Source organism: Durio zibethinus, chromosome 6 (genome assembly GCF_047325235.1).
Source record: "Durio zibethinus cultivar Kanyao isolate XHJ-2024 chromosome 6, ASM4732523v1, whole genome shotgun sequence".
Classification (NCBI taxonomy): Eukaryota; Viridiplantae; Streptophyta; class Magnoliopsida; order Malvales; family Malvaceae; genus Durio; species Durio zibethinus.
In genome coordinates, this window is record NC_143167.1 from 11240482 (window position 1) to 11264831 (window position 24350).

At 32.0% G+C, this 24350-nt stretch overlaps 1 protein-coding gene across 3 annotated transcripts; it reads right to left on the reverse strand.

The window, feature by feature from the left end:
* Positions 1-1442: 1442 nt before the first annotated feature.
* On the reverse strand, positions 1443-16613 carry LOC111284589 (actin-related protein 4-like). 3 transcript variants are annotated; one of them, XM_022873327.2, is made up of 20 exons: positions 16429-16613; positions 16223-16314; positions 15935-16090; positions 15671-15825; positions 15513-15573; positions 15389-15438; positions 14846-14900; positions 14053-14130; positions 13887-13940; positions 12705-12758; positions 12563-12623; positions 12272-12323; positions 11928-11994; positions 5003-5065; positions 4842-4904; positions 4533-4595; positions 3191-3255; positions 2057-2125; positions 1805-1882; positions 1443-1655 (listed from the first exon to the last, which is right to left on the reverse strand). In XM_022873327.2, exons 1-19 carry the CDS (start codon positions 16439-16441, stop codon positions 1837-1839), a joined length of 1317 nt encoding a protein of 438 aa, XP_022729062.1. In that variant the 5' UTR covers positions 16442-16613; the 3' UTR covers positions 1443-1655; positions 1805-1836. The 3 variants fall into 3 exon arrangements, 2 of the variants coding, with proteins under 2 accessions (XP_022729062.1, XP_022729061.1); XM_022873326.2 differs by having other exon boundaries at positions 1443-1727; XR_016342832.1 differs by having other exon boundaries at positions 1554-1655; positions 2045-2125.
* Positions 16614-24350: the final 7737 nt, after the last annotated feature.

A 24350-nucleotide genomic window follows, 5' to 3' on the forward strand; every position in this document is an offset into this window, starting at 1 on the left:
GATCATCTAGAAGCAAAGTATACAGGCTAAAAAAGGCTTTATATGACCTTAAACAATCTCCTAGAGCTTGGTTCCGCAGATTTGCCAAAGTGATACTAGCAATAAGATATAAACAGAGTCAAGAAGATCACACATTGTTTATCAAGCACTCTGATTCAAGGAGAGTCACAGTTCTATTAGTGTATGTTGATATAATTGTAACTGGAGATGATGAAAAAAAAAAATCTCTAAAACAGTGTTTGACTAGAGAATTTGAGATAAAAAAGCTAGAGATTGAAGTACTTTTTAGGAATTAAAGTAGCTCACTCACGGCATGATATTTTTATCTCACAACAAAAATATGTGATGAATTTTCTGAAAGAAACTGAGAAGCTTGCATGTAAACCTGCAAATACCCTTATAAATCTCAATCATAAAATTGAAGAAGCTAATGAAAATGCTACTGTAAATAGAGAGATGTACCAAAGATTAGTTGAAAGACTCATTTATCTCACATACTAAACCTGATATAGCATATGTGGTGAGTGTGGTAAGTCAATTTATACATAATCCTAAAGAAGTGCACCTACAGGCTGTCTACCGTATATTGTACTATTTGAAGGCCAATCCTAAGAGAGGTATCTTATTCAAAAAAAATTCGAGGTTAGATTTAAAATCATATACAGATGCTGATTATGTAGATTCAGTAACTGATAGAAGATCCATCTCAGGCTACTGCACTTTTTTAGGTGATAATCTTGTGACTTAGAAGAGTAAAAAACAAAATGTGATGACAAGATCAAGTGCTGAAGCAGAGTTTAGGACAATGGCTCAAGGAATTTGTGAATTACTATGATTAAAAATTATCCTAGAAGACTTGAAAATCAAGTGAGATGGACCAATGAGACTCTACTATGATAACAAGTCTACAATAAGCATTGCACACAAGCCTGTGTAACATGACAAAACAAAATACATTGAAGTAGATTGACATTTCATAAAAGAGAAACCAAACAATGGGTTGATTTGTACACTTTATATATCAACCAAAGGTCAACTTGCAGATGTGTTGACTAAAGGTTTCAGCAGTACAACATTTCAAAAAATTATTTTCAAGCTGAGAATGAAAAACACATATTCATCAGCTTGAGAGAAAATATGAAAAAACACTTATTTATAGCTGATTGTAATCTTGTAATCTGTATATTTATATTTGTATATCTATAATTAAGTATTTGTATCCTTAGAATTAAAGAAGATTTAGTTTCCTAATTTAAACCCTAGTTAGTTATATATAAACCTAAGATTCTTGTATAATTTAAATAAGCAATTTTTTAATATACATTTAGTTTCCACATATACAAGTTACAACCAAAACCAAATATTAACAGAATATGAAAAAATAAATAAATAAAAGAAAAACCATACGTGCTGATAACCATGAATGCAGCACCAACAAGGGAGACGGCAATAATAATAGATATTACGCTCTTTAAGTGATTTGAATTCGAACAAGTTCATGCAATACATTCGCTCCTCTCATAAAAGTAAAGAGGGTCACTGGTGCTACAGGATTAAACAACTTAACAAAGAATAGGAGCATTAAGAACGGTATGATGATAATGTTACAGTGTAAGCTAATGTGTTGTTTAGTAAGTAGAATATCTTACATTGACCTACAAGCGACATCAATCCAAAAAAGTGTTAGCACAGATGGGCCTACTTGGGATCCAAAACAGATCTCATACCTAGAAGAGATGAAAAAGAGCTTATTAGCACAATGGAGAAGCAAAGGATTTTGTTTACTCCTAACCACTGACTTTACCATGACATGAAATGCAGCCTATCATCCTCATCTTAAGGACATTTTCTTTGTATATATGAAGCTCCATGCTCTTCATACCTGTCAGATGCACACACTTAAAATTAAGTACTTAAAGATAAAACTGTTATGTATTTGCCAGAACTAGTCTTGATAAGAATAAGGAAACAAAACTTCATAATATGCATCTGAAACATGTAAAAAAAAAGAAGCAATTGTCCAAAAGAGATCAGAATGTGAAACTTGGAAGTTTACTCAGACTTGGAGAACCACATTTGCTGGAATGAACCAAGAGATGCCAATATACTCCCTCCTATCCAAACACTGTTTTATACATGTTAGCAGCAATTAATAAAAGCAAGACAAACAAAAATTGTTTTTAAAAAATTTACACTAGTATATGCTAATAAAGCAAACTAGACAAGGAATAAAGTTCTTATAATCTGGCAATGAATGGATAAAATTATGTTTATTTTGGCAATGCTAATCAATAGATGGTAAATCACTATCGATTTTAATCACTCATCTTATAGCTTCAAGCCTTCAATTCTTTTTCCTTTTTTTCCTTTCTTTTTTTGCCTCTGTTCACTTTCCGTTCTCTATAAATCCTCACAGCATCTTCACAATAGCTCCCCTAGCCAGTATTTCAACTCATCCAATTAATAGTCAGCTACAGCACTTTATCATTCTCCCTTTTTAAGGTTTATTAACTTAGTCTTACCCCTTGCAAAGATAATGGTGACTGCACTCGCATAATATTTTTATAGCATGTTTGGTTCCTGGAGTACCCAGTTTATCTTCTTGACCATCTCCACTCAACATGAACCACAAAAATCAAATCTTATTCATCTTCCTACTCGCTAAATCCTTCAAACAGCACATTGGTTTCTGAGTTAAAATCATACTGATGGCCACATCAAGTGTCAGAAAGTGGTTACCAGTTCTTGCATTACTAAGGAGTACATGATCACCATTAAGGTACAAGTCTCCTAAGATTCTAACAACGGCAACATATAAATTATCATCCAATTCAGACTTTCCATAGCCAATTAACTTAAACTCACTGATGAGATACAATCATGCTTGTTTGCTAAATCAATGAGTATCCTATGTTATGCACTAAGCTACAATCATTATTTAATGACACATTTACCTGACCTGCACAAAAGAATTTACAGAACTTGATAGAAGTGAGTTCACACAGAACAAAGTAATAAACCCAGCAACAAGGAAAATGGCTGATGGTTCAAAAAAAAAAAACATTTCTCTGGACTAGAAAAGAATACAAACTGTCAAGAAAAATACTGATAAAGTAAAACAAGTAGAAGCAAAAAAAAAAAAAAAAGAACAAATTTAAAAACAGAAAGATAAAATCAAACCACAACCAACCTGAATCTTCTTTCTGTTGCATTTCCACTTGCCAATACTTTAACTCTAGCAGCTTGAGGAGACTCCTGCATATTGACATACAAGGATAGAGATATTTCATTGCCAAAATTTAAGTTTATTCTACCAAATTGCAGAGCTAACCTCAAATAATCCCTCTTCTGCATTCAACATGAGAATTATTTGTCCACAAAAATTATTTTACAACTAATTTCAATTTCAAGGCCCATTAATCCCATTCTGCGTGAATTTTAGCAATTGCATGTAGGTCTGCATGCGTTGCATGTGTGTGACAGCGAAAGTGATCAACCCCATTGTCTATGAAACAAGAACAAATTGCAAGAGCTTTCATACCAGGGTCATATCCGATGGATACACCTCAAATATAGCAGGATACATATTCTATGTGGTTGGACACGGTGACAAAATATAAATAATTATATTAATTAGTCAGACATGCATACGAGACTACTTTGCAAAGGAATAGAAGAAAGTAGGGGAAAGAAGAAAGACTAGTTGGGTGTCGCAATGGGTTTCTTCATTTTCCTCCCATAATGTTGATCCAAGTCTAAAATCAAAGAAGATGATAGAGGGATGAAACACAAGAGGGAAGTAACTGGATTGGAAAGAGAATAAGGCAAGGCAGTTGTGTCAGGAAGAGAAGATGGAAGCTTGTAACAGTAAAAATAACTTAGGGCATCTAAATTGGGCTGGATATATTTTTAAGCTCATCAGGCACAGGCCCTATATTAGCATTCGGTTTTAGTTTCCTTGGAGAGCAAAATGAAAGCTATTCACTTCTGTTACACAAACATTTGCAAAACAACAAAATTTCTTGATAACTCACTATAACACAAATTGTTTATATTAATTTTACTTATTTTAAAAGACTTTTTATGGCATGTCTAATTAAATTAATTAAATTGCACACATGCACATGCGCACACACACATACATATATATTATTATTTTATCCCGCTATATCCATATCCTAGCTTTTAAAAATTGCCATATCACCATATCATTCCATATTTGTCTTCTGCATTTGAGCTTCTTACTCATGATACAATGAACTTTCTTTTTTTCTATTAAAACAATGAACCTTTCCTTTTTTTCTATTAAAACAATGAAAAAACATTTTAGGGTAGAATTGAGGGTCACAAAACCATTATTAATGAAACTATGATGATATGAGATCAAGTTTTCATGGATTATGTCAAACCATCAAAAACTACTAGTACAAAAGAACTATAGACACAAAAACATGAAATTAAGCTTTAGGGTCATAAAGAGAGTCCAAAAAGTAACATTGTGCATAAGCAAAAAAAAAAAAAAAAAAGAATACCTCCAGCAAGTCTTTCTCAAGACGTTCTTTCAACTGTTGCATTGATGCTGTGCCACCAGCAAGCTGCAATATTATGGAGAACAGAAGTGATGATATCAGTTATGAAAAAGATCTATGGAGTTAAAAAGTAACTCATGCTTATCAACTAGATTATTAATATAAACATAAATTTCATCCACTCACCAAACATGAATAATCTACTTATTTTGGATTATAATATTAAAAAAAAAAAAAAAAAAAAAAAAACAGGAGATCAGCAAAATAATCCAGGCATGGAGTAAAGGGTTGCTTAGGTGTGATTGACTTTACCAGTATACTGCCAAACAATTCTTTCCGAATGTCCACATCGCATCTATTAATGCTTTCTATGACCTGCAATGATAGAGTAATGATTAATTAACTAATCCTTGTAAAATTACGAGAGAGAGATTGATATTTAAAGGCCAATGCATGAACATAAATTAACATACCATTTGTGGCAAACCACGAACAGATGGAGAAATGTCAGCAAAATTATCCATTCCAGGAATTGTCTAACAACAAACAGGAAATCAGAAATGATATCAACATGCACACAGAAAATCTTATTATTAATGAAAAAATATAGACTAGTTATGCATGCAAAACAGTTAAATAAACTACATAAAACTCCAACAATTTGATTGCCTAACATTCATGAATTACATGACAGCTCAGAAACAGAAGTAGTAATGAAGTTATAGAAGGATGATATCAATGAATCAATAAAATTTTGAAATGTATATATGATAGCTTCCGAGTGGTTTATAATTTCATGCTCATAAAGCAACAATTCCACGAACACATTCCACATGTCCATCAACCAACATATTCAACAAAGATAAAAAAGCTTCCGAGAATTTTGAAATGCATATATGATGGCTTCTGAGTGGTTTATACTTTCAAGCTCATAAAGCAACAATTCCACAAACACATTCCACACATCTATCAACCAACTTATTCAACAAGGATACAAAAGCTTCCAAGTTGTTTATAATTTCCAGAGGAATAAGAACACTAGACCAACCAAGTTACAGCAAATGATTCCTATGGATTTCATGAATACAAACATAAGAATTAAGAATCTTACCAATCAAACAAAACAGAAAAAATTGCAAATTCGAAACCACATACATTACATAAATCCATAATAAATACGTTAAAAATTGACAAGAAAAGGGATTTTATCGTTGCCATCGACAAAATGCAGAATGCATATATCTTTTGGACACTGCAGACTCAAGACATGCTTAAAAGAACATCAATTGACAAGAAACATGCTGATGAAGCATAATGGAAAGAAATGCTTATGGATTAAAATCCTAAAGATATTTTTTGTTATTTATTATATTTTAAGAGTTTAATTGTAGACAAAACTAGATATAGGATTTCTTAGATTATGTAGGCTATTTTTAATTAGTTAGTGTTACACTTATTTTCTAAGTATTAGGGCTTTAGAGTTATATTGGTATGTGGCATTTAAATTAGAGTTTGAGATTTAGCTATATGTACCGATGTGATTTCAATTTCTAGAAGGCATTGAATTATGAATTATTGAAATTTTGATTGAGTTTGAGATTTTTCTGTCCACCTTGGGTCTTTCGAGTGTAATGAGCTTGATGGAAAATAGCAAATGTTACATAAGCAAGACTATGGCAGAAACTATGGCAAAGAATGAGCAGGAATCACTAAGAAATGAGTTAAAAGCTGACAACAAAATGGGTGAATATGAGAAGAAAGATGGTGGTGTCAGTTATTAGTCTATTGACTAGGAATACTCTGAAATTTAGTATTTTTTGCACTTTGCATGACAGTTGCACGATAGTTGTATTTAAATAATTCCTTGGCTATAACTGACTTTCATGAATGGAAAAGATATTTTCTCCTCTCAATTCTCCTCTGTTTTCTTCCTAGTCTCCTATTCTCTAAAACCCTACCAAATCACAACTGAGTCGTCACAAACAGAGTCAGGTTGCGGTTGCGATCCTGGGAAAGAGTAGGAAACCACTCTCCATGGTTGAAGGAACTCAGTTGAATACCTTACATGAACAGGTCCAAAACATCTTGAGGCAATTGGAGAACACGAAGACAACACAGACCTCCATTTCAAAGCTAATGGGAAGATTAAAAGGAGTTGGAAATCAAGATTGCTGAGAATCACAACAGCTTGACCAAGATGCTGGAATCCTTGCTGCAAAAGGAGAATCTCTAACCCAGCCAGATCCAAAAGGAAAGGAACATGTTAGCAGTTCTCATTTGGTGCAAACTAGAAGGGAGGATAGAATCCTAACTGTTATTTATGAACATAGTAAGTTTAGTTATAGGCCTGATGATCTAGGGTTATTACCAAAACTTCAGCAAAACAAGTAACCTTAGTAATATACATAATAGCGTGGCAAACAAACCTTAACATGTAACTAACTACCCCTCCACTAGGGTTAAATACTTTTAACACATGGCCAAAAATCGAACTTTCATTATTCAAAAGTGAGAATCATAGAGGATGGCTAAGAAAATATCAAAAGTACTTCACCATTTTTGGAGTATCAAATCATCGGAAAATGGAAATAGCTGCTATATGTTGAATTGGTACAGCAGAAATCTGGTTTGATGGATACTTGATGCAGAAATCAAAATTTACATGGCATAAGTTTTCTAATGATCTCTGCCAGAGATCTTGTGACGAGACCTGTTCGGATGTGATTGAGGAATTCAACAAGCTAACTCAAAAGACCACAATGGAAGAATATGAAAAGCTCAGGCCATTTAAGCTTCAGAATAATCCCCATTTGGACGAATTATATTTTGTATCCGATTTTATATGTGGCCTAAAGGAAGATCTCACACCATGAGTTAAGGCTAGTGACCCTCTGACTTTGGCAGCAATCTATAGGCAAGCTAAGTTACACCAACTTGCATTGAAAGTTGAATACAAAAGAAACAAACCACCTACAAAACCCAACTCAACCAATTGCACCTATACTCTTTTCAAGAACCCTTATAACCCCAGGTCCCAATCACAAAAGGTCACCCATAATAACATCAACTACACAAAAGCAAACTCTCCTGGAGCAGAGAAGATTGCAAAACCTATGTTTTAAATGTGGTGAAAAATTCTTTCCTAAACACATTTGCAAGAACAAACAGTTGAACTCCATCATGGTGATGATGTGAAACCAATTGAAAATGGTCAGAATATTCACAATGAAGTAGACGAAGAAGATGGTAATTTGGAAATCTCTATCAATGCTCTAACATATAGCACTGGGTAAAACACGCTAAGGATGAAAAGGAATGTCAAGAGAAAACCTTTGAATATACTTATAGACAACGGGAGTACTAATAGTTTTGTGACTCCCAAATTGTCTAAGGATGGGGTGGAGTTGAGGTGTACTAATATGTTGGCTATAACTGTGGTTGGCTGTAACTGTGGTTGATGGTGAGAGATTACAAAGTACAGCCAAATGTAAACAACTTGAATGGATAATGCAAGGGCATAAATTTACTAACGATCTAAAAGTTTCAGCACTAGGGGTAGTGACATGGTGCTTGGAGTCGATTGAATGAGAAAATATAGTCCTCTTGTATTTGATTTCAATGACATGTTATTGAGTTTCAAAAAAAGGCAAAAAGTTACATTAAAAGGTGGTCATAGTAAAGCTAACCTGAAGCTTATTTTTATTTTTGAGATAAATTTGCAGAAGCTAGCTTACAAGGATCCTGAGATGCTGGGTGAAATGTAAATGATTAGTGGGGAGTGTGATGATGTGGAAACACCAATTGTGCTTGAGCCAATAATAGCTTGCTATAAGGACATATTCATGGAGCCTACAGGATTACCACAAGAGAGAGTGCAGGCTCTCAACCTGTTAACTAAGACCCTACAGATTCAACTATTATCAGAAGAATGAGATTGAAGGACAAATAGCAAAAATGTTGTCTTCCTCTATCATACAAAACAACCAAAGCCCTTTGCTTCTCCATGTTTGTTAGTCAAGAATAAGGATGGCAGTGAGAGTGAAAAATAAATTCCCTATACCTATAGTGGAAGGATGAGCTAAAAGGAGCCCACTACTTCTAAAAATAGACCTCAGATCAGGATACTGGCAGATAAGGGTGAAAGAAGATGACATTCACAAGATAGCCTTCAGAACTTATCATGGCCATTAAGAATTTAAGGTAATGGCCATTTGAAGTTACCAATGCACCTACAACCTTTCAATTTCTCATAAATCATATATTTGCTCGTTACTTGAGAAAATTCCTGTTGACAATTTTTGATGATATTCTTGTTTATAGTTCTAACTTGAGAGAACATGCAGAACATTTAAACATTGTATTTGAAACACTGAGAAAAAACAGACTCTATGCAAAAAGAAGCAAGTGTTTCCTTAGTTAAAGGTAGGTTGACTATTTGGGGCATATTATATCAGTTGAAGGGGTATCTACAGTAAAAGCAATGCAAAACTGGCCACAGCCTAAAAGCCTTAAGTCTTTGAGGGGATTTCTTGTATTGACTGGATATTACAGGAAGTTCATAAAAAGCTATCAGGAGATCAGTAAGCCACTCACATATATGCTTAAAAAGAATGGGTTCAAGCGGACACCTGCAGCAGTATCAATATTCAATCAACTCAAGGAGGCCATGTGTTCTGCCCCTGTCCTGGCATTGCCTGATTTCAATAAACCTTTTATATTAGAAATTGATGAAAGCAACAATGGTATTGGAGCTGTTTGATCCCAAGATGGAAAGCCAATAGCTTACTTAAGCAAGGTTCTAGGCATTAGACACAGAGACCTTCCTATTTATGAAAATAAAAAGGAGTATCTAGCCATGCAATGGCAGTATACAAGTGGAGACACCACTTAGAAGAAAAACCGTTCATTATTAAGACAGATCATGAAGCCTTAAAACATATACTTAAGCAGAAGTTTACCACCACTATTCAAAAAAAAGGAGTAACCAAATTAATTGGGCTGGATTACTCTATACAATATAAAAAGGGCAAGATGAATATGATAGCAAATGCCCCACCAAGCAACATAAGGAGGAAGCACAAAGCTATAGCCTGCAATCAACTACACTTATACCAGACTAGGTGAAGGGGATCGAGTAAGCTATAATGGTGATGCAGTGGCACAAGAGCAAATGAAGGCTTCTATTCATTCAGCAATGGAGTTTTGAAATTTAAAGGGAAAGTATATATAGGTAATAGCGGGCAGTTAAGGAAGAAAATTTTGCAAGCCTTACATGGCTCACCTCAAAAGGGGCATTAAGAATTCAAGCCACCTACCACAGACTTAAACTAAATTTTTGTTGGCCTGGGATGAAGAAACAAGTCGGTGAATATATCCAACAGTGTGATACTTGTAAAAGGAACAAAGATGAGCATGTTCCTTATCTTAGTCTTTTGCAGCTGGGATGTAATCAGCATAGATTTTGTTGAAAGGTTGCCCTTTATCTCAAAAATTTAGCTGTTTATAGTGATAGTGGATAAATTCACCTTCCTTTGTCCCATCCTTTTACAACTATGGAAATCACTACAATACATCTCAACCAGGTTCATAAACTACATGGGACACCAAGATTTGCTAATCGCTAGTTTATTTTGGCAAGAGTTGATGAAATTATTAGGAACCACAGTTCATCTGAGTACAACTTACCATCCAGAATCTGATAGGCAAACAAAGAGGGTTAATCAGTGTTTGGAGCAATATTTACAGTGTATGTGTTTTCTCAAGCCTAAGAGTTGGGTTCAATGGCTGCCCTGAATGGTGGTATAATACAATCTATCACACTTCTCTGGGAATGTCTCCATTTTAGGCTTTATATGTTTATAAACCACCAGCCTTAGCATGGGATGCAAGTAGTCAAACAAGAGTGGCAAATGCAGAAGAGTTACTGAAAGATAGAGAATAAGTCAGTAGGTTGATGGTTGATGAGTTACTGAAAGATAAGAGAACAAGTCAGTAGGTTGATGGTTGATGAGTTACTGAAAGATAGAAAACAAGTCAGTAGGTTGATGGTTGATTAGTTGAATAAAGCTCAACAGAAATTGTATGCTGACAAGAAAAGAAACGAAAGAGAGTTCTAGGAGATGAAGTGTATTTAAAACTCCAGCCCCATAAACAAACCTCTGTTCCCTTCAAAAGAGTTTAAAACTTTCATCCAGATATTATGGTCCATATCCTATATTAGCCAAGGTTGGGTCAGTAGCTTATAAATTGCAATTACTAAGATTCATCCAATGTTTCATGTCAATTTGTTAAAAAAGAAGTTAGGAAACAAAGTAGTTCCCAACTAATGAGGATGGGCTATTGCTATGATTGATAAACAAATGTTTAAGAGAAACATTAAGGCTGTCACTCAATTCCTGGTGGTATGGTCCAATTTAAGGCCTAATAATGCAACCTGGGAAGACTATACAGTATTGAAATCACAGTTTCCAGATTTTGATCCTTAGGACAAGGATCTGGTGAAGGGAAGAGTATTGTGATTAGCTTGATGGAAAAGAGTGGGAGAGACTATGGCAAAAAATAAAAAAGAATCAGTGATCATGTCAGTTTGTTAAAAAAGAAGTTAGGAAACAAGGTAGTTCTGGGCAACCGCTTGTATATCCTGCTACTGTGATTGATAAACAAATGGTTAAGAAACACAATAAGACTGTCACTCAACTCAGTATTGAAGTCACAGTTTCCATGTTTTGATCCTTGGGGACAAGGATTTGGTCAAGGGGAGGGTATCGTGATTAGCTTGATGGAAAAGAGTGGCAGAGACTATGGCAAAAAATGAGCAAGAAATAGCGAGAGATGAGTTGAAAGCTGACAACAGAATGGGTGAACACAAGGAAGATAGTGATGTCAGTTATTAATCTATTGGCTAGGAATACTAATGATGATGTCAATTATTAATCTATTGACTAGGAATACTTTGGAATTTTGTATTTTTTGCACTTTTGCATGATAGTTGCAAGATAGTTGTATTTCAATAATTCCTTGAATGTAACTAACTTTCATTCTCTTATCTTCTTAATCTCCCTATTCTCTAAAACCCTGTAAAACCCTCTATTATCTTCTTAGTCTCCTTATTCTCTAAAACCCTAAACAAGTAACAACTGAGTCATGGCATCAGGTTTGCTCTCCTGCTTCTTCTATTTCTTGCCCACTTTATACTTATCTACCCCTAATTTAATCCTATCTCTTATTTTCTCTTATCTCCATTTTCATACTCTTTCCCCTTCTTTTCCTATATCACATGCTAATACCCAAAGCAAAACATGGATAAAAAATAAATTTTAAGAAAAACTGAAAAGGGCACAAACAGTATGAAAGAAAACAAATGAATCTAGGAGCCTACAAAGTCTGCAGGCTACCCACCTGAGCCAAAGATGGGTTAAACAGAACATCAGGGATCTTGAATCTATCAGCACCAATTTCAATTGTCCTGAATTAACATAACAGACAATACAGAATCAGTAAATATTATTAATGACAAATGTGAGAAATGAGACCACAAGACAATTATGTTGTAGCTAAACGGGGTTAAACAAAGCAGTTGTTATACTACAAGTTGCCTGGTGAATGCTCAGTGCAACAATGCCAAATAAAGGAAGCAACTAGCTGTTTATAACACAACAAATCAAGGATGCATAGCAAACAAAGCTAAAGCAACCTAATTATGAAATAACAAAACCTTGCTAATAAACTTGTAAGGAACTTACTGGCCATCAGGAAGCTCATATGGGGTCATTGGGATATTTGAATATGCACTTTCTACAAAGAAAAAAGCCAATCATAAACTGTACAATCAACCAATAACATCAACAATGTAATAAGAGATTTTAACATCATTGGTAGGATTCAATTATAGCAAACAAGGATCGTTGAGATATTCTTGAAGGCAGTTTCTATGATTATGAACATAACAAACTTAAACTACATATAATAGGATGAAAAAGTAAACAGTTGCAAGACTGGACAAGCAAAAAAGAAACTGAAGAAAGAACACAAACCATCATATGGAGTATCTGGAGCTCGACACACACATTCCTTTATATCACTTGCAATTACCCTCTGTTGTAAAAAGATAAGCAACAGGAATTAGGGGAACAAACTTGTGCATTTGGAAAGGGGTAATGATGATAAAATAAAGACCTGGGAGTAAAGCTTGTAGGATTCTGCTGTATTTGGAAAATCAATATCTACAGTCTGAGATCCCAAAACAAAATTAAAGAGAACTGTCAGAATGCAATGTATGTAATTGAGTAGAAATTAATAGGAACAAGAAAAAGTGAAGCAGCAGCCAGAGTAAATTTCAGTTAGAGAACATTGCAGCTTCAAGAGAAGCCTTCAAACTGGGCAAATCAATTAAAAATAAGAATAAGACATGCATGATTCTCCAATATATTGCAAATTTTTTTTAAAGTTTGTTCACCTTCTCTTTTGAGATTTAAGTTACAATTGTACTGAATATTTTTTATGTAAGGTATTTTTTTCCTACCATAACAAAAAGAAAAGGAAGGGCAGTTTAATCAGGGTCTATTTTTTTAACTACTACTCAGTGCTACTTAATATTTATATATTTTTTCAGTTCAATAGGTTGCACATTTCTAAATTGCACAAACAAAAGGGAGAATGCAATATCCACTTGCCACAATCAAGCAGCCATCAAGGATTTCACAATGAGTCCAAAATCCCCAGGAAGAATAACTCTCAGCCCTCTCAAAACTGATCAGATGCACTAAGAAATGTGAAAAGGTCCCAAAAGAAAGCTCATTTTTCTTTTTTGAGGTTAAGAAGCCTGACAACAACCAAATAAATCGAAGAACAATTGCCATTGCAACCTTAAGGTTTTTCATTTAAGTTTTTTCTCTTTCGAAATTTATAAGTATAGATTATTACATTGAAAAGGATTTTTTTAATAAGGTTTATTCTTTTAACAACTCCTTGAATTCAATATTTAGACAAACTTGCTGTTCTCTTATCACATTTCTCCCTTTCTTTCACATCCCAACTTTGAAGCATTGACTACCACCAACTCCTCCACCTCAACCATCTGTCACAATAAAGCCCCAGGCAGTACCACACCAAAACAAAACCATCCCACTCTCCACCTCAACCTATCTCGTTGGAACAAAACAAAGTGAAAAAAAGACTGTTCTATCTTGGGCCAGCAAGCAGACTTGTCAAATGTACGGCAATACGAGGGAAAAGAATATGTAAATTTGAAAAAATAATGGGTGGAAATTTTGGGATTATAACAATGCATGAAATTCGAGAAACAAAAGCAATTACTGGCATAAACCTCAAATAAGATCCAGTGACATTACAAAATACCTGATATACCCCTGGTTGTATTTCCTTTCTCTTAAAAGAGTACCTTGGTTTTATCTACAAACATCAGTAAAGAAAATATTTTAAATCAAATAAATGAAAAACGATACACAAAATCTCATCAATTACTTAGCTTTCAAAGAAAGAACTCGTATACACCATCACTTACCACAATACCTTTGCTTTCCAAGCTTTTCATCAAGCAATCAGTAAGAAATTCTCCTCCAATAGGAGAAGAAGACACTGCCTAAAAAAGATAACAAGGGAAAGGGTAGAAACAGAAAAGATGCATCATCAATCTGGAAAAAGCTAACGTTGAGACAAAAAAATTAAGTAATCAATGAAATGCATAAAGATCACAGAAATAGAGTTTCATTCAACAGAAACTTCATTTTCAGAATAGCACATTGCAGAATTTTGCTTTTCCAGCAAAACATTACTTGGCATAAAAAGTGAACGGGTGCAATAATCAATTCATAAAGCTATCGTGCATATTCTAGGCACAGTTATAAATTTTTTAATCAAAGGAATTTGCAACTCAACATAGCTACTAAAGTATTGCGAAATCCTGAATTCACAAGGAAAAAACTTTACACTAGTTTCTCAGAAACACCATTCAAGTTCAAAATGTCCCACAAAGTATCCAATAGCCACAGCAAAAGTACAAAACTCAAAGTAAAAATTTTATTCCTTATCAAACTAATTCTGATTGCAGATAAAATGAAAACATTGAAAATTTTTGGATAAAGCATTGAAAAATTTTGGATAAAGCAATCAGTGAAGCAATGTATCAAAATGGTGGTAACGATACATGCAGATCAAGATGGCAGAACCACCATTTCAGTTTCTTTATTAGCAATACTCAAATAATAGTTTAGCATATAGATGAAAATGTAAATAAATAAAAGAATTACATTAATGGGAAATCAATCCATTTTCCTTGTTCTGGAAAAAAAAAATACCTTTTGAAGAACATAACCATCATGTACTGGGGCAACTGTAGTTGATCCTCCACCACTAAAATAGTTAGTAATTATACATAAAAACATGTTAGTATAAGAAAGCAGGGAAAATTGTACAGCCAGTATAAGACAAGTGAATGTACTGCTTTACTCCATTTAAAAAAAAAAAAAAAAAAAAGTAGACAAACGCAGCTTATCCACATAACTCAGATACTCATAATTCAGTGTCCTTCAAAATTAAGTAATCTTCCGAGGTTTGCCCATTTTCCTAATGTTTACCATTTATTTTGAATGTGATTTGTTACTCTTATATGTAACCTCCCAATGTTCTATATTCAACCTTTTGCCAGACAAATATTGACAGCTGTATACCAGTCCAAGGGAAATCAAAAGAAAGGAATGGTAAGGTTTGAAGTAGGATTTCATTACAGTAATATCAGACAGAGCTTTAAAGTGAATTTCTTGACCTTGATTCTCAAGCAAGCTCACTCTCTAGTTCAGGCAAATTGTAAATGAACCAAAAATTAAGAATATAAACCCTACCTATCAACAACAACAGAGGTAGCACGTCCTGATGCAAAAGATGTAAGAACCTGGCATTGAAAAGTATTCCAATCAGAAACCAATTACAAAACAGAAAGAGATGGAATAGGTATAACAGTAATACCGCATTCTTGGCCAGAAACAAAGCAGGAACTTTGTACTTTTCAAACATGATTTCCACTGTCCTGTTAGATTTTATCAAAATCAAACACAATATTTTCGGATTAAAAAAAAAGAAAAGCAAAGAAAATTAATTAAGCTCGAGTACAAAGAAATTTTGACCTCTCCCTCTGTTGTTGAGTGTTAAAAGAAGGCTCAGCAAGTAGCATTGGATGTTCTTTAGGATCAATGAGTAAACACTCCTTGAAAGCATGATCCCATATGCTGTCAACAATTTCCCAATCAACAACAACCCCATCCTTTAGGGGAGACAGCACCTGAGGAAAGCAAGCAGCTGTTAACCAACTAATATGGCAAAATAGATAAATAGAAAATAAACAAATGAACTAGTATGGTAAAGTCAGCAGCATCAAGCATGGACCAGACCTCCATATGGTCTCGGCGAAAACCCAAGGCTTGAGATCCTACATACAATCTACGTTTTCCCTTGGGTTTGTTGGAATCAACATTATTGTTACTAGTCTTAGAATCATTGTTGTCGTTGTCATCATCTGCATCCATTTGATCAATGGACCCCACAACCTTAACAAACAAATAAGTGAAGAAAATGAAGATGAGAAAATGAAGATGAGCATGAACAAATAAGAATCATGTGGGTAGGTCGAAAACCGAAATGCAGAAAATTAGAAAGAAAGAGGCTTGGACTTGGCTTACAGAAGGAAATACAGCCTTGGGAGCATCTTCGCCAGCATAACCAGCTTTGCAAGTGTGAGACCCTAAGTCTATCACTATAGCCGATACTTCGTCTGTACATATTACAATGCACTATGACTTATTTTGTGAGATTTAAGAAACAAGTAAACCATCACAGTAGAAAACAAACAAAAAGCAAAAAGAGGCTCAAGTTTCTTCCTACTCACCCCCTCCGTACATGGCTGCAACTCACAATGACAGAGACCGACACCGAAGGGAAGAAAGAGGCGCGCGGAAGATGGAAGATGGCACAGAGGCAGCGTCCGGTGAGGTCGCTAGGCACGGCGAAGGGAGAGCGAAGGTGCAGGTTCTGTCGTCAGCAGCGTGGGGAAGAGAGGCGCCGCTTAGAGGGAAGATTGGCGAAAGAAAGTTTTTATTTTTATTAGATTGCGATTTGGGCTTTTAGGTTTCGATATCCCATTCTTTCAAAACAAGGCCGAAACCATTTTCTTTGGGGCTCAGTGGAAACCAGGACACTTTTCAAAATATTGCCCAAATCAGACAAAAAGATGATTCACTGTATATTATTTTAAAACAAATTTTTATTTTTAATTAAAATAATTTTTATTCGAGTCAAAAAAAATACGTAAAACTTATAAAATGATAATGCAAAATGAGAAGTGACTTTTCTCCATCACAATTGACTACCAATCGCACCAAGTTCCTTTAAAATTATCTTGTAATTTTATCATATTTAAGGTACATTTGGATGAAGATAAAATTAATTTTGATGAAATTTATTATAATGATAGTAGTAAGATTAATTATTGATGAAATTAAATATTATAATGTTAAGCTTAAAATTAATAATGAGATATATATTTAGATATAAATATAATAATAACAATGAAGTAAAATGTTACGACAAAAGAAAATATTTATTAAAAATATTAAATTAAAGTTTATATATAATAAATTTTATAATATATATTTGATATTTTTTAAATTATTAAATAATTAAAAATTATGAAAATTGTTTTATATCAAATAATATTTTTGTTAATAAATTAGAATTTAATAAAATTATTTTTATATCAAATAATACTTTTGTTATTAGATATTTGAAAATTATTTTAATGTATATGTTAATCTTATTTAACATTTAAAATCTTTAAAATTTTATTTAATAAATAGTAAAATATTATTTTAGATTAAAATAATTTATAAAGAAACAGATGTTGGGATTTTAGCAAACAAAAACTCATTTAAAGATGTAATGGTGATAAAAAATTTTTAACGAGGATAAAGGAGTCCATCAATGATCCACTGAACGCCTTTTGTCCAATTCGCCACTGAAGTTTCAACGCGGGCCAAAGATTCAATTGTACCAGATCATGTTATTGAAACATGATTGATTGTTGAGCGAAAAAGTTGATTTAACTGCATTTTGCCGGCCTTCAACTAGAATCTAAACAAGTCTTTAAAACAGCCGTAAAATCATAATTATAATTAAAATTAAAATTTATTTATAAATTAAATTTATTTAATTAAAATTTTGTGTTTATATTAACCTCCATCAAAATTTCATGATAAATTTTAGGAGCTGAGCACATGACTTAAAAAAAAAAAACCCTTGAAAATCAAAAGATTTTTAAAACTTTAATAGAACTAAAAAAAACATACAATGTAATATCTAAAACTAATATTTACTATATTTAAGCCCAAACAATGCACAAATATGATGATGATTTCAATTTATAATAATTTTTTAATATATAATAAAATAAAAAAATTTTAAAAGAGAATTTGAGAAATTTTAAAAATATACATAAAAAATAATTATATCAAATTTAAACTGTTGTCATCTAAAAAAACCAAAAGTAAAAGAATCATAGACATTGAAAATGATATTACAATGAACTTGAAAGAAAATCTTCTAATCTAATAATTTTATATGTATGTAAAGATACCTCAATTGATATCAATGATATTGTCAATAAATTTATCAATTATACTAAATTTTAAAATTTTAGTATAGAAATTAAATTATTGACTACGACTTATTTAGTGAATAATTTAAGGAAAAAAAAAACATTAATGTGTATTTAATTTGTTTGGAAAAATAGGAAAACTTTGAGCTAACAATGGTATTAAATTATACTGACTAAACATAGAGTTTTGCTAAACAAATATAGTCATGGATGAAGGCCGAAACTTAACTCAATTATTTTAAATAATTATTTTATATAATTACCATGTTTAAAAAGAGAAGAACAAAAATTTTAATTATTATAAACTCATTGAAATCCATTTTAATTCCTATCTTCATTTTTTTTTTTTTGCAAGTCCTTTATACTTTATTTTAAGATATAAATTGATGAAATTAAAATTTGCATGTAATTGTAATTAATTGAATGTGAAACAATCAATCAAAAATTATATATATATATATATATTTTACATACTATCTGTGCAAATAAAAAATTATTTATGTAAATATGAAAACAATTTTTTCTACATTAGAGTTACTTTAATCATGGACCAATTATGGGATTGAATTGGAAAAAAAAAATCAAAACTTAATGTCAGCGACCAACGAAAAAATCTTTTAAAAATTAAAAATCAATTGAGATTATTTTTTTTATTTTTTTATAGGAAACAGAATCATTTAAACAAATCTAAATGCCAAGTAGATCCATTTATGATTTAAAAGAAAATAGTTAATTACTTGATAAAAGGCAATGATAAATTTTTTAAGACAAAAAAAAAAATCACATATTGCTATACTGAAATAAAAAAGAAAAAGAACTAAAAAATCAAGAGCTTATAAAGAAAGATCGCACAACTACATCATAACAGTGTCAATGAATTATTCTTTAGTTGTATACTATAATATTTTGTTAAAGCATGAGCAACCTTAATACCTACAACATAAAGACAGATTCAATAAAGAGTTTTTTTTAGCATGTTAAGTTATTTTTCTTAGCTGTAAATTAAATACAACATTATACGGTTAATTACAACCTCAATTGTATAATAACATATAAATATATATATATATATATATGTAAGTGTATTGACTAAAATAATTATTAAAATTCATAAAAGATCGTAATTAAAAATATCATGAAGAGATATGAAAAGATTAAAAAACATAAACAATAAACATCGAACCAAATAAAATTGCAATGGTGTAAACCGTATAAAGCATCACATGTTCAAATTTTTTTTTTTTATCAATGGGAATCTTTACAAAAGTAAAAAAACATAAATTTTAAAAAAATAAAAGGATATTTAAAATGTTAAGAGAACCTACAAATTATACCGGAAATATTTGAGGAATGAGCCATCTAATTATAATAGTGAAATGAGAGATATAATGATCAAGGTTTTAAATATAGATATTTAATGCATTTGACCCTAAAATAAGAAAAACTTATATATTTACAATAGGATTTTGCAATAATTTTTGGATGACAATTAATTCAAATATGCATGCCCATAATTATTGGAACTATTATGGTTATTCTTTCCCATTTGTATCTGATTCATTTTCCATATTTTGATTCAAATGGCTCCAAAATAATATTATTATTCATAATAATCCCTTATAAATATAAAAGATAAGCCAACTAAAAATATAAAAGGAAATAAATATAATTTATTATATGAAAAAAAATTATAAAATTTATTTTAAATAAAAAAATTAAATGTATGACACATGGCGATTGTTTAAAATTGCACGCATACCAAAATAATAAATTATCCACATTGAGTTTGTTTTCTTTTTTATAAAAAGGTTTGATTATGTTATTGATAATAAAAATCAAAATAAGATGATGCACCAAAGATCAAACAATCCACAAAAGAAAAAAGTGTACTTTTCAAAAAGATTCCATCTCCATGATGTATTAGCAAATGTTGTAGCATTTGAATTGGTTTTTAATCTTACTTTTAAGTTTTTTTTTTTTTTTTACTTCTAAAAAAATTAAGTGGAAGTTTAAAAATTTTATCAAAATTTTACTTATCCTAATTTGATTTCTTAGTTTAATTAGGAAATTTTCCCTGTGTCGAGAATCTTTTCCTTATAATGTAATATATATATAGAGAAAAATATGAGGAATCCAAAACCTACTCTCCTTTAGTTATAGTTAGATTTTTGGAAAAAAGTAAAAATGTTCTCATTCATCCTTACATAATTATATTTTCAAATCATATTATCCTTTCTAGTCTCTTAAAATAACAAAGAAAAAAATGTTTATTATTTATTTTATTTTACAAAATAAAACTACTTTTTATATAACAAAATATAGATTGATGGAGAATTTCAAAATGAACGGGGTCTTCGACATTTCTGTCAAAAAGATTTTTGACATTAGTTTCCTATTGAGTTTGTGGACATTGATACAATGACGACAATGAAAAAACTTGGATGGTTATGGTTGAAGGAATGGTTCGTGGAGATAGAAGAATGGTCTAAAAAATTTCAAATGAAGTATCGTGTGACTTTGATTACATGCTTTGGAGTCCCCCTACATGTATGGAATTATTCCACATTCAAAACCATCACAAATGTCTCGGCGAATAGGTGAGTTTGGATGGCAAGACATTGCAATTCCAAAACTTTAGCAGGGGTGCAATGATGATTATAGCTAGATTTGTGTTGTTTATTTCTTTGGCCTGCACTTGTATGTGTAATCTCTTGTGCTCTTATTGTAGCCCTCTCAATTCCTTAAAGGCATTATCCCGTTTTTAGACAACCTTTTGAGCTTTGTAGGTTTGGACTTCTAATTTTTTACCTTGTCTTCTCACTGTTCTTTTACTTCCTGAAGCTTCAAAATTTCTTGTTTCAGTTTCTCTTTCTCTACTTCATGTTCTTTCCTTGCAGATTCTAATTCTAGAGGCACATCGTCTGACTTTTGGTCCACTGACTGGAAATGGTCTTTAGGCAAAAGTGTCAGCTTTTAACCTTTTTTGGATCTCTAAATCAGATACCCTAAGTGGTTTTATCAATAAATGGTCTAGGGCTTACTCTCTTGGGCTTCTTCTAGGCCTTGATCATATTATCAATCTTCTGAAAAGTTTTAGGCTCTCCACATGAACAGTCAAACTAACTAAGCTTATAAGTCATAAAAATAAACTATTTGGTTCTATGCTATCTTCTTACCATTAGTGGTGCATAACTCATTGACTCTTATAATCCTAAAAGTGAAAACCCTGTCTCATTTTCACATTGATAGAACATAGGTTCCACAGAGCTAACCATTTTACCTGATCGACTATGAACTTTTGTAGTAGATATTTCCATTTTTTTTTAGTCTTTACTTTTGGCCAAATACTCTAATAGAATTCCCTAATTGGGATTCGACTGTGAAAATAAAACTTGAAAAAAGCACTCTTCTTGCATTCAAAATGGTTTCTCAGCCATAGATACAGTAATAGTATGCAACCCATGAATTGTGCTTTGTCATTTTGTCTACAAAAGTTCAAAGATCTAATAGTTTCTACCAAGATAGCTAGTGAAGGATTACACCTTTTTTTAATTTGCTCAAATAGATCAACCATTTTTATCACAATGTGGCTTAAAACCTTGGGGAAAATGACCCTCACGTATATGGCCAAAGCAAACACCTTCATCCCTTGATCATCATCTGGATGTTTGACAATGAAATCTAAAAAAATCTCTCATAGGATACCCTTATGCTCCATTTTTTCTTGAATATATGAATTTATGAGTTATTTTCCCACTCCTAAAATATGACCCAGCTTTCTGCGATTCCCTAACTTGTGCTTTTTCACATATACTTTGTTTGGAGACCAAAAATGCATACTAACCAAAGTTGAATACTCCTCTATTGTCGGTACCAAGTCAAACTCATTAAAGATGAAACAACAATGGAAAGGATCCCAAAACTGTATCATCACCTTAATGAGTGAATTATCAACCTTTACTGATAGAAGGTATGTAATGTGCCTAAACTTTTGAAAAAAGTCCTATTACCTTGAAGGAGCCATGCTATTCCATATATCTTATAGGCTTTTCAAATCATTCTATTTGAGGAGCAAGTGAACTTCCTTTGATAGTGTAGAGATATGATTAGGTGGTAAACAATCTTTTTCTCCTTATTGTCTTTTTTCTGACTTTATCTTTACATTTATGGGTGAGTTGCATTTGAAAAATATAGTGAGGCACAAACCTAATGTTTTGTGGATTTCATGATAGCTTTTGTTAAAATGACTTTTAAGGCAAGAACACTATGCAATCTACAAGTATGTTTATGAATATGCATAAAAGGAAAAGAAATAAAAGAAGACAAGGAAATTAGTTAGTCATTTCAATAATAAAAAACATAGAATGAGCACCATATTACAAGTAAGATAGCAACATGACCTTGAATTTTGGATTGACTACAAAGGGTGGAAGGATGAGGCTCTATCTATGGTCGGGCTCTTAAGGTTAACTATATGCGGTTTAGGTTAATTCTAAAAGGTTTTCAAATTATTCCTTATATCACCGTCCATCATATACTAGTAAGGCACCTTGATTCTCGCCCATCATAAGCTACAAGCAAAAATGTTTCAATTTGAGTGGGAGTGTTTCGCAGACCCATGTGGAGACATAAAATCCCATAAAGGCATAGGTACTTCACTCCTTTCAAAAGGTAGGCTTGGGTGGAAAGCTTATATTATTCACATGCAAATGAATGACAGGTGTAATAAATGAATAATTAAATAAATGTAAGCAATGAAAAAATAATAATCTCAAATTTATTAAACAAGGCTTGAATAGTAGGGAATCATTTACTAGCCTGACTATCGATGTTTATAGTAAAGTCATCAAACTATCATAACTTATAGATCTATAAATCTACCGCTAGACATGGATTGAAAGGAGCTGCCACCAATCTTTTTTGCTTAAGTGTGATTGGCCATCTGATCGAATCTAATTTTTAAAACTAAATTTTAAGTCCAAGAATGCGATTATGCGTGAAGAAAATTATAGCACATTTACAGTGCCCATCAAAAGATGGTACCAGTTTGATTCCAAATTATCCAAGCCTTAAAAATGTTTATGCTTTACTAAAATATTTAGTATTGAAAATTAGTCTTAAAATTGTTCAAATAGTTTGATAGTAATTTAAGATATTTTTTCACTTTAAGAGTATTCATGGAGACTAGTGTTTTACTTTAAAGAGGCTCTATCATCATATTTATTATAATATTTTATTTAAAAAAATTAGTAAAGTCTCCTAATAGTTTGGTAGGACTTACTTTGAAGTAAATCTCCTAATAGTTTGGTGAGATTTTATTATTAAAATATTTGTAAAAATTTTCAAAAATTTCATTAAATCTTCCAATAGTTTGGTAGGACTTAATTTAGGAAACTATCCTCCAATAGTTTAGAGAATAAAAATTATTTTTATTTTTTATTAATTTTTTGTTTTTATTTCTCTTTTTTTACTTCTTCTATTTTTCAAAAAGAAAAAAGAATTTTTCTCTTTTTTTATATTGAATTACTAAATAAATAAAAACTTAAAATTATAAGATAAATAAAATAAATGAAATGAAATGAAATCAAAAAAAAAAATGAAAATGAAAAAAACAAAAAAGAAACCTTACAATTCAGGTCGGGTTGAAGTGGGTCCATGCACGGATCCAACTTAGGTTCACATGGTTCTTAAATTGTCCAAAACGACGTCATATGGAGGTAATATAAAAGCCAGGCTTTGCACTTTTTGCTCAGAAGGCTCTTCCCTTTTTTTCTCTAGCACTGAGAAACTCTGCCTTCTCTCTAGAAATTCAAGAATAACCTAAGAACACTAGCTGAAAACTGGGAAAAGTTCATCGATTTCTGAAAAAATCGTTGGAATCCTACCAAAAAAATTCAAGCTTCGTTGAAAAATTCAACCGAAAAATTCATGTTCATCCCAAAAGTCCAAATTTTCCAAAAAAAACTCAAATTTTCATAGATTCTCCAAATTTTCCAAAAATCCCACCTTTCTTCCAAAAATTCAAAACCTAAGTCGTCTTACCTTGAATAGAAATAAAAAATCCCAAACTCATTTCAATTTCCAAAACTAAATCTAGACTATCCCAAAACCCAGAATCTCAAAAACCCAGTACCCTAAAATTTTTTAAAAATTTACCC

Coding starts and splice junctions, on each gene's coding strand:
- LOC111284589 (XM_022873327.2), bottom strand. Junction 16,091..16,222: donor CCAAGGCTGTATTTCCTTCT/GTAAGCCAAGTC, acceptor TTGTTTGTTAAG/GTTGTGGGGTCCATTGATCA. Junction 4,596..4,841: donor AATTGTTTGGCAGTATACTG/GTAAAGTCAATC, acceptor ATAATATTGCAG/CTTGCTGGTGGCACAGCATC.